This window comes from Prinia subflava, chromosome 1 (assembly GCF_021018805.1).
Source record: "Prinia subflava isolate CZ2003 ecotype Zambia chromosome 1, Cam_Psub_1.2, whole genome shotgun sequence".
Lineage (NCBI taxonomy): Eukaryota > Metazoa > Chordata > Aves > Passeriformes > Cisticolidae > Prinia > Prinia subflava.
The window spans coordinates 42,613,655-42,625,350 of record NC_086247.1 but is presented as its reverse complement, the minus strand read 5'-3'; the positions used below and the strand labels follow the sequence as shown (position 1 = coordinate 42,625,350).

Genomic DNA, 11,696 nt, shown 5'->3' with positions numbered 1-11,696 from the left:
GGCAGTGACAGTCCTTCCTCCAGGACACTTAGAACCTGAGAGACCTGAAGTGACAGATGAGTGAAATGAGCTAGCAAATACCAGTGTAAGGCAGGCGGCATTAATAAAAATAGGCCATTGGAGTATAAACCAACCGTGTATAAAATTCCTGGGTGCAGCAAGCCAGTTCTTAGATGTAATCACAGCTTGCCACCTGCCTAGCTTACATCTGATAGCAATTATCTGCAGACTTCATACAGAGGAGAGTTTTACAGAAGGACCAGGAAGACAATTAAGTACTTCACAGAGTGCAGGATGGTCAGCTACAGAATTCCACCCAGCACAGGCAGAAGTTACAAATCACATTTGATTGCAAATAAAATGCAGTGGTTTTTACTACAGAGCCTTTATCAGTTTACTGTGCAGGACCGCTGTAAGACTGCCTGGAGAACAGCAAGTGAAAGGAAAAGGAGAGAGTTGTAAACATGAAAAAGAAACCAGTCAGATTCTGAAAACTAACCTGAAAAACCTTTTGCTACTTTGTTAGAACAGCATCTGGATGAAAGAAGCTAGGCTACTTCAAGCATTACATGTATTTGTAAATTACAATATACAATAAATAAAACTAAAAATAAATATAAATGTACAGAATCAAATAGGAGGTGATAGAACTTATTTAATGTTAATTAACTTACCTGTGAATGTTGTATAGTGTTTGTGGAAATGATAGAAACAAACTGAAGACTGGAAGAGAAAAACATTAATATGTAATTTGACACTGATGACCTCAGAGTTTTTTACACATGATAACAGACCTAGCGTGCTTTCTAAAAATGATTCGGTATCCCTGTACTCCTTACAGGATATGACCTGAGTTTGGGGGCTTTAGGCAATAATAAAACTGTCTTCTTTTTTTCCAAAAGCTAGCTGCTATAAATAGTTGCTGGTACTTAATTTCCTGTGTAATGAATGGCAAGACCAGAATTTTTAACAAAAATTCTGATGCAGCTAATAGATAGGAGCACGTATTTTTAATACAGGTCTCTCTGCTGGACCCAGGACAGCCCTACTTTTTAGGAGCTGCTGTTTATCTAGAAAAATCCAAGTCTTAACACCAAAAGCCTTACAGTGGAATATAGAAAGACAATAAACTTCAAGCTGAGCTGTTCACATTACTGGGGAAATGAGTTTATAGTTCAAAATATTAAGGGTCTACTAATGATCTGTTTTGATAATATAGTAGCTTAAATGAATTAATTTTAAATTATCTGTTTTGATAACACAGTAGCTTAAATGAATTAATTTTCATGACATGTCCATCATTTGAACAAGTGGGGGTTTATAACTTCTTCTGTAACACAACTGTGGTGTTTCTGGAGCTCAGATTTAACCCACAAAGCACAAGGGTTTTGCCTTTGCTAAGGCTGTGTCTCCCTGCACTGCTGCTGGTGTTATCAACACAGCTGCCAGCAGCCCTGAGCTGCCTGGACACCCAGCTGTACCCCTCTAACACCCACATGCAAAACACGCTGGTCCACCCAAGAATCACAGAAGACTTTCAGCAACAAGTGGAAGTTTGAGATTTAAACAAAAAAAGCCACTGCATGAGCCAGCCCTAACTAGGTGAAAATATATATGACTTTTTTCATCTATGTCATTCCCTGTAGAGCTCTTTGGTTTGTACTCTTCCCCCCATTTTCTGTGTATTGAGGGCTTTTCCCTCATCAATTTGCTGCTTGGCGATCGCTCTGGGTAGCACATTTCTGCACAGCTTTTTTATTACAGGGCATGAGACTTGGGTGTGGTGCACTAAATTAATACCTAATTCCTATTCTAATATGGGCAAGAAAAGCACTCTGATGTGTTAAACTTTCTGGTTTTGACCTAAAGCATTTCATTTAAGAAGCATTGCTCTGCCTGTATAGAAAAGTAGAAAACTTCAAACTCATAATTAGCAATATGGGAGGGAAAAATGAATAGAGGAAAGAAATGATTTTGGCTGACTTTGTACTGGGCCTAACATGATGTAGCAGTGCCTTGAGGAATGTCAGTGTTTACCTTTCAGTCCTCATCAAGGACATACCCAAGCATTTAGCATGCCCTGGCCATAGTGGCAACTCAAGAGAAGGAAAACTAAACATGAAAGAATAGTGCAGATCAGAAAGATTGGAAAAGAGAAGTAAAAAGGGATACAAGCGATAATCTATCTCTCCAGTCTTTCTGGTTATCTGCTAAAGAGAAGGAGACAAAGAATTGGGAAAAAAAAAAAGAAAAGCCAGCCTGTAAATAATTTCAGGTATTGCATTTTTTCATGTTTACTTTTTGGGTTTGCTTTCTAAAACAATTAAGAGCTCTGCTTCTTTACCATGACAGAAACTCCCTATCAAACAACTGAAGGATGTGCCATTGAAGTAATATCCCAAGTATTTTGTCACTATATTTCTAAAATTCACACTTAGTGCCTTCAGAGTGATCTGTGTTTAATGTGCACTCCAGTTTGCTATGTTTTCTATTAGGCAGGGAGCGCTAGTTCAATAAAATCTTGACTTATGTACAGCAGTTCCAACATCTGTATCACATTAGAGCAGACATGAGACAAAACATTGACTCTTGAGGTTAAATCTAAATTTCCTGCTGCAATCCTGAAGTTTGATTTGTTAGGAGAAAAGTAACCGAGAGGAACAGAAATAGAGACTAGAACTAGAAATAGAATTCAAAGAGCAATGGTTGCCAGCAATTTGTTATTTTTATGAAGTGCCATTTTAGTTAGAAATAACACACTGACCACAAACAGTCCCCCAGCTAGCAAAAAGGCACTTTCCAAATGGGGCAGTTCCACCAGTTACTCCCCTGTATTTTTACACGGCTTTGCTTTTAGTACAGCAAGAGAGCTGAAGATGCAGCAGAGAAAGCAAAGGGTGTTTCCCTGTTTCTTATGGGATTTTCAGAATTCCATCATTTCCTTCAACATGTTGCTTTCCCATTTTTTTTTTTTTTAAACTAAAGAGGCCTGGCTTGGGGGCTGCTTTTGGTACTCATTAAGTCTGCTTTTTAATTGGCATTAAGGATCCCTTTGTGCCCAGGAGCTAAACTGCGGCATCCGCATTGCTGCCATTCCCTGCTGCTCTGAGGAACAAAAGGTGCAGCCTGGAAAGCAAACCCACTGCTGGCTCTCTGGCACTCAGCCACCCAGGCACTGCTCAACTGATGATCGTGGGGCTTTTTCTTAGTCCTACAAGTACATATTTTGTTTTAAAATCATTTTTAAAATCCAGTTTCAGAGCATTCGATGTTTTTAACACATGTAATAGAACATAGAACTCCTCAAGTGTTCTTAGAAGTTGTACACTGCTCTTCCAGGATTTTTTAGTTTCTTCTTTAGTATTTTCCTGTTCTTCAGCTGATTTAAAATCCGAGACCCAAGTGTAAGAACACAGGCCTAGATTAAAGGCAAAAATACCAAAGCACAGATGGGTGGCACGGATACACAGGGAATTCTTGTGTCACACTAGGCTGAAAGTATCAAGCCCAAATCCTCGGATTTAGGTACAATCCTATCGTCAGTCCTCTGTGTTCCACAATGTAGACTCCCTTTTCAGAGAAATAAACATTTTTAAAGCTCTTTACCAGGAATTATTTTGTCCATATTACAAAATGCCTAACATAAGCATAAACAAACAAACAAACAAATCCCAGTGCATTCGGAAATTCAGGATTAAAGACATATCAGAAGTGAGGAAATGAAGGCATCCTCTTGTTTTCCAAATATGTGTACGTATAAAAGCACACAGATACATACACAGTCATATATATAAATATGTGTGCATATATATATATGTATATATGCATGCGTATAAAAGAGATCTAAAGGTAATTCCCATCAATCTTAAGGACAACTTTAGATTTCATTTAGTGCTTTCAAATTCAATTCCAAACCAAAAAGATGTTGTGTGATACAGCTGAATAAATTAATAATAATTTTTAAAAGCTAGCACACAGTGGATACCATGGTATCTTGTCACCCATGTTATTTGGACTAGCAGTAATATATTTTAATTATGTGAGGGCATTTTAAAAGGTCATGTAATTAAATTTAAAGACTACTGAAGATTTACCGGCAGACAGGTTGTTTCCATGATATGCTGCAGTTACTGTACCTGATTTAATTGAGATGTTTCTGCAAAATGCAGACCTGGTCATTGTAGAGAAAGAGAGGGTATGGCCAGAAACAAACTGCTGACACTACTATCTGTTCCAGAAAATGCTATTTCAGTACCCAGCAGCCCCGTGCTGGTGCTCAGACAAAGCAAACAGCCTGATGCAGGTAGCAACATTTCTGAAAACACAAAACCTCACAGACTGTAAACACTGCTCAATAAAGAAGTGACTCCAAGACACCTAAACCACTAAACAAGTTATAGTGCTTCAAAGGAAGGACAACCTTCTCTGTTTATCTTCTCCACACCTTTTCTACCCTAAATCCCCTTTGTTAGTACATTCCTGACAAATGAATCATCCTCAAACTTTCCTAAGAAAAGCACTGAAATTTTATTTGTTAAGAACTGGCTTTCCTGATAGCTAAAAATTCAAAAATGAGACAGTGCGATGCAGGGATGTAATTTTAGGTGAACACTGTACTGCAAATTGTGTGAATTTGTTCAGGAAAGTACCATCCCTGCTGTGCTCCCCCCCTCAAAAAATACTCCCCAGAGCATTCATCCTATTTGGGAGGCAGGGTGGAGGTCTGTACAGCCCTTCTGGGCTATCACAGAAGTTGACCAACTCCCTAACAGTAGGCAGCTGTACTTGCATTTCAGCTTACAAATTCAATATATCACTCTTCTCTCTCATTCTTCAATTGCCCACACCTCGGCATGGCCTTCTTCAGTACATTGCTTGGCCTTTCTTCTCTAGATTAATAATTCATCATAGTCAATGTTTGCTGTAAAGAAATGGGATGTTATCGTTTACCTCTTTTAGCCACCAGACAAGAAAAAATTGATTCAAAATATCCAGGCTTCAGTATTAGCTTGGAAAATATTTACATACTTTTTCCATGGTGGTTTTTTTTCCAAATTCCTTGCACATCTAGATCAGCTAGACACATGAAAATACCTTAACACACTGAATGTTTAGCATACTGATCAGTGCCTGGAAGCAAGCTTCATCCAAATGTCAACATTTTAGAAGCACTTGTTACTGGAACAGAAGCTTTTTATGGACCAGTGTGACCTTCTCAGGCATGTCTTGAGCAGACAACTCTTCTAATTGATTGTGCAAACATATAATTGCATTTTGAGCTGTCCACTAAAAAAAAATTGTATTTTATTGGCATGTAAAATGGGAAACTTAAAACCACTTAGTAGTTGAGGGGAGAAAACCTTAAAAAACAAATATGTAATTTGCAGATGCAATTGAGCCAGTAAAGTCTGAATACATTTGGGTGAAAAATACACCCCAAATCCACAGTGTGAAATTATTTTACAGGGATTAAGGGAACATAAGGTAAACATAAGCACTGTCTTCATGCACAAAGTTAATGTAGGCTTTGGATGCTCAGCATCTAAGGTATTTCTTGAGTATAAAGATTGTAGAGGGATGCATTTGTCATGCTTGGTGAAAAGAGATGAGTTTATCATGCTTGTTGATTTTATACCTTATTTTCAGTGTCTAAGGAAGTACACATGGCATTTATCTTGAACTGAGCTGTAAGATAACAATTAGCATTCAGAGGCATTTAGTACAGACTGAAGAATTAGTTTATGGATGTAGATGCTTCTTTGATGTAGTTCTGTTCACACATCATTCTGTTTCTAGGCACAGCAAGAACTGAGCACCAGAGAAACAGTGCCTTTATTTGAAAAGCCCAGGCCGGCTTCCAGAAGGCTCTGCCAGGCAAGCTCCCTTGTTTGACCTTCTCCTGGGGCTCCCAGAGCCCCTGAAATGACTCCTCACATCTTAACAACCCCAAACTCATTCCCACCTGTGATCAGCATCCTGTGACACTGCTCTGCCTCCGGCCTTGAACACTCTGCTTTTCTGGGTTATTGTTCTGACTGGTTCAGATGAGTTGCTCCGAACGTGAACTCAGTGACTTCTTAAAAATATATCTCAAGTGACAGGTGAGTATTTCACACCCTTTACTTTAACAGAGCCTCGTACAATCTGTCACAACAATGCCTAAATAAATGTTAAATTGGTGACAGACACGTAGAAGCCAACTCATGTTAACCACAGTTCTCAAACAGGACTGGTCAAAGCCTGTTGGAGCAATAGCATTTTGAAAACATAGCACTTAATGTTTAATCATTCTGCAAGTCATCACTAGGGCAGAACCATCAGCCACTTTGCAATGGGAACTATAGGACATCACTACAGGAATGACTTATCATTGCATAGGGGACAGAAACAATTCACAATTTGACCGTGGCCTCCTAAACAGTTTCTGACACTGAAAAAGGGACAGGCTGCTGTATGAACACCCATGGCAAGGACTTGTGTGTCCTCCTTTGATACACAGGATGTAGCACAGTGTAAGTACAAGGCACTGTTTTAGAGGGGTAACTCTGCTTTCCCACTGTGATGGGATTCAAATAATTTGCATGTTTTAAATATTACAGCTTGGCCTCATCATTAGTTCTTTGCTGCTATTACCTGTTCATTTGTGCTTTCACACCTCATTTTATATACTTAAGTAGCACAGGGAAGAGTGACCCTCAAGGAAAACACTCTGTAGAAGTCAGCATAGAACCCAAACCCATGCACATCATAGGAAAAAATTCTGAATGCTTTGGCCCCTGATCTCTAAAACAAAGTTCAAGTTTCAGATCTCTGACAGATGTTAATACTCAATTCACATTTCATGTTGGAACCTGCCCTTTGAAAACTTGTTTCAGGTTTGCCACAGGCTTCAGTAGCCAGATCTGGGCACTGTTGACCACACATAGTGGACTCAAACATGACACCGTGTCTGGATTACAGAATAGTCTGCCTCATGTGCCACACACTGATGAACTGTACCATATCTGCTCCATGCTTAAGTGATCCTTTTCCCACAGAGTCTGTTCTTGTGGTTGCAACTAATACTGAGAAGGAGCAGGAAACTGTGCATCCAGGCATCATTTTTCCAACTTGCCTTCCTAAGGAATTAGGCTGATGTGCTAACTATGCTTGTTTGTGTACATCCAGCCACAACTTCCAAGCCCTCAGTCAGTTCTGAACAAAGGAATATACCACAAGAAATTTCCAGTAAGATGCATGTCTCCAGCGAGGAAAGGATTGTAGCCTCAACTCCAATTTTATTAGACATTATAAAAGCTTCATAAAGAGCAAATATGAAGGTCCCAAACATGGAAAATACTTCATGCAGAGCATGCACCTACAGGTGATTTAATAGCAACGTGAGACAGAAACCATCATCAATTAGTAATGCTGCTCCCTGAACTACAGATGCCTACCTGTCAGTGAAAATCTTCTTACAAAGTCTTCAGTATATTTATGGTGCTAGAATTTATGTGCAGAACTGACTGCTTTAAAATGCCTATTGTAAATATTTCATATTGCTCTCAACCTGATAGCACAGTGACAGCGAATGTTAGGCATTTGGGATGCCCTGGAGGGGTGAAAATAAATGATAGCTCTCACCCCAGTGGTGCTCTTTGAAGGGACCCTAGTTAGCCAGATAATGCTATGGTTAAATCCCACGAGAGCTTTTGGAGTGTCTTCCACAGGAGCCCTGGTGAGTGCAGAAGTAATTAGTTTCAGATGAGCACACAGGCACATAACTTTCAAAGGGTCTGTCTGCTCCCATGCTGGGACAGAAAAGGCATTTCTGCCTAGCAGCCAGGTCAACATGCTCTGGAAATAGGGGAAGGACCTTCCTCGTTGATTCAGCATCCAGCTAGGTGTGTGTTTGGGAGCTGAAGGACGGAATTGCATTCACTGCCAGTGAAAATTAAGGGATCATGTTTGCTGGGTAGCTGACAAATTCCCATAAAGTACTATGCCAAAGTTTCTCTGTTTCACAGGGTAGTCCTCTGAGGTCACTGCTCAGCAGCTCAACACTTGGCTTTTCGACAGGTGTTCACAGTGTGCCAGACAGTTCCCAGGAACATACATAAACCTCTCTTTCCTAAAACATCTAATCTAAACACCAGTATTGCTGCACTTTTATGTCTATCTTTGTGTGTTCTGGCACCTGATAAAAGCTCCATTATTTTCAGTGAGTGAGTGTCACCTGGTGATATCCCAGCTTCCTCTGAGGAGGTGCTTTCACAGAGTTCATCCCTAAGTTATACATAGGTTATTTTTTTTCCCCAGAAAACTCCAGGAAAGACATCTGAAAAACACTCCTGTGCATCTCATCTGGATTCCTTCCCACCACAGAAGGCAGGAGCTAAAGCCCAGCTGCTCTCAGAGAAGCAAAAGCTCAGCAGCTGAACGCCTGTTGTGTATAGGACAGTAAAAGCACCAAACAAATGCCAAGTATTGATGAAGCAGCTACAGGTTCGGTGCTAGAAGGACCACTAGTGACTACTAAATGCCATCAGATAGTTAAACATAGCTATTTATGGTTTATGGCTCCTCTCAGGATCCTGGGAAACTAGCTTGTAAAAGGCATCAGAGGCCCACTTTGTTTTTAACTAGCCACAGAGGCATTTAACTGAGCAAGCCCGAGTGGGCTCTCTGATACAAATGGTTCTGGCTGAGCAAGACACACTTGCTGCAGTCTCCCTAAGGGAGAGAATAATTGAATTTTCCTGGCTGCTTGGCCCTTGGTGTAGGTTAGACAGGTACTTTTTCTGTAGTCACAGTGGGGTGCTGCAATTTACCACAAGCTTCTAAAAACTTTACATATCCCTCGTGACTGCACACAGGCTACCCAAGGATAACCACCTTACTGCTGAGCTGAGACTCAAATGTGAAATGGCAGTGCTTTCTGGACCAGCATGACCCTTAGTGGAAGAATTCTGCTTTTTTTATATTTAAATTTAGTGTCTGTTTCTAAGAGATTTACTAAGCACTATGATGATTCTGTAATATAGAGTAAACCAAGACTATTATTTTGCATACTTTAAACCCATAGTTAATTTCAACTAAGTTGCAAAAGTTATTGTGGATAGTGTACTAGAGACAAGATTTTTGGAGAAACCTTTTGGCTCCTACTTAAGCCTACTCTGCTTGGGACAACGGTGGAAGAAATACTATTCTGTGCTCACAAATCCATTCATACAAGCATACCACAGAAGACAGAAGCAGTACTTCTTCCTAGTGTTAATGCAGCATCCATCAAACCCTGCTTTGCAGCTGGTTCTGGCAGAGTAGGAAAAAGGATGCTCACGCCTGCAGATCTGAAATGCTTCCCGTCCACAAATGTTCCTACTGTGTTGAACAGTTTGAATTAAACCTTCATCCATGGCCTCCCAAGTGCAAGGGAAGGCATCAGAGTACTCCCTGGATGGGCTGTCATGTGTCTCAGTGACAGGAACCAAGCACTGATGTGTGCAGCACAGAACAAGCTTGTTCAGTGGGCTGGCCCCTGCTAGCACCTACCACTGCCCTAACCTGCCCATTTGGGGTGAGCCAGCATCCATCTCCCCTGGGCTTGCAGTGCTGCTTCAAGAGCACAAATCACTCCCTGTCTTCAACTACACCTCTGTCAAAGGTGAATAATTCACTGACTATTGAAAAGGCAACCACTGTTGTTTGCCCCTTCCTTTCTTTCTTTTCCTCAGAGTGCCTAAATCAGGTCTGACTAGAAAAAGACTGTATAATCTTGGTCACACACTGTTGGTTTTATACTCTGAGTAAAGCACAAAACCATGTCCTTGCACACACTGCTCATTAGAAAGCACAGCCTGAACACAGGGTCCTTTCTAATCTGGCAGTTCTGGGAAACAGTGCTGGGGCAGGAGGTGGTACCTGCTGACACCCTTGCCACAGGACCAGGGTAGGGAGAGCACACATCAGTGCAAAATGCTCAAATGGCTCCTATCGAGCTGACACGGGGTGAGCACCTGTAACCAAGTCCTCCATTCGACTCAAGGGCAGAAGATGTTTCTTGGGATGCAAGCCTGGAGTGTTTCGGTCAAACAGTATTTTGGTGCCCTCTTCTCACCACTTGTATGCTCACATAAAAATCTCCAAAATGCATATGCTGATTTCTTCACCTTCCAAGCAACACATTTTGCACACACAGATTTTCAGCTAAGACTTCTATATTTTTAACACATTAAAATGGAACTACTCTTGGTCTTGATATAGCAGTCAAAAAACATTCAATGCTCATTTCAAACTACACTGACTACTACACTACTACAAATAATGAACAAATAGACTATTGCTGTGTATGAAAAATAAATCTCTTCTGTTTGCAAAGGAATTCCAAAGAAGAACTTAGAAACCACCTGGCTTTTATTCATATTTGCAGTTGTGCATCTAAGGTTATTTAAATAATGTCTTCATTCCCTCTGTTCATGTTTTGGAACATAGTGTGCTCCAGGCCAAAACATTAAACTTAGAATATACATAAATGTAAGTGACATTTTACCTGAGTGACATGAGGAGTCCCTGAGACTTTGGGAGCCCAGCTAGTCAGCACACTGCACTGAGCTACACATGCAGATAAGGGGTATTTTCTATACTATTTGTGTGCAGCATATGGTAATTCAGCAAGGAAAAAACTTTCCAGGATTATCTACTCTTAAAAATTTTTCCATTATTAACCCTTTTAATCATCTCTATTCATGTATTTTTGGAATAGCCAACACTTACAAGAGTAAAATTTAAAAAAAAGGTAAATGTAAAAAATATCATATAAAAATAATTAAAAAGCAGTACACTTTTGCTTAGATCTGGACACTTACCTATAAGCAGGATAACCAATAAATCTGTAATATAATAACCAAACAGCAAAGGCTTCTGCCAGACCTCCACACCAACAGTACCAGTAAGCAGATATGCTGCTATTAACACCTACAGAAAAAAAGGTAAGTTATTTTCAATCCTTTACATCTAAAGGTAGAGAATTTGACTGATCATATTAATACAAGTGCAAAAGTAAAAAAAAAGAAAAACTATTAGTTACCTTCTGTCTCTACTTTACTTTCTGCTGCCATGGCAGAATAATTACTTCTAAGCAGTGAAGCAACTTGCAGGGTCACCAGCAGAATTATTTAAAATGTATGAAATATGGTAAGCAAGCAATTTCCCTGGTAATGGGTGCATCTGTTTGTATGTGGTAGGTATAACTGACTTACCTTTCCAAAATACCTAAATCCACTTTTAATGCCAGGTCTCCCCACTGCACATGCACTTCCCTGTTTTTGGATACAGACTTCAGAATTAGCAATATGGTTATTTTTGCAGCTCTGCCCCTTGAACTGATCATATCAGAATAACTGAAAGGGGGGGAGAAAAACCCTAAGTTTACCTGAAACAATAATAAAAAATAATAAAAACATACAATGGAATGTGAAGAAATAAAAAGAATGGGAAGGAGATGAAATCTTCCCTGATTTTTGTTTGACAGACAACATCGTTACAGAACACAAAAAAATTCACGTAGATGTCATTAGGAGGGAAAGGACACATACACAAGACTCAGATGCACCCAGCTAGAGAGACTGCTGCCCTTCTCTTTCTCTAGCTTGCTTTGTTCTCAGCTCTTTAGTTTTGCCATAGGACCCATAAGGGGCTGCATGTTTCATGCTACACTA

General features: G+C 40.0%; 1 protein-coding gene across 1 annotated transcript in view; it reads right to left on the bottom strand.

Moving 5' to 3' along the window:
* The window catches only part of LOC134549129 (ethanolaminephosphotransferase 1-like), a 58,196-nt gene that overhangs the window by 9,644 nt on the left and 36,856 nt on the right, over positions 1-11,696 (bottom strand). Inside the window, exons 6-7 of the mRNA XM_063394593.1 lie at positions 10,845-10,953; positions 675-723 (exon numbers count right to left, since the gene is read on the bottom strand). Of these exons, the coding sequence (XP_063250663.1) occupies positions 675-723; positions 10,845-10,953 (158 nt within the window). The remainder of the gene's footprint in view (positions 1-674; positions 724-10,844; positions 10,954-11,696) is intronic.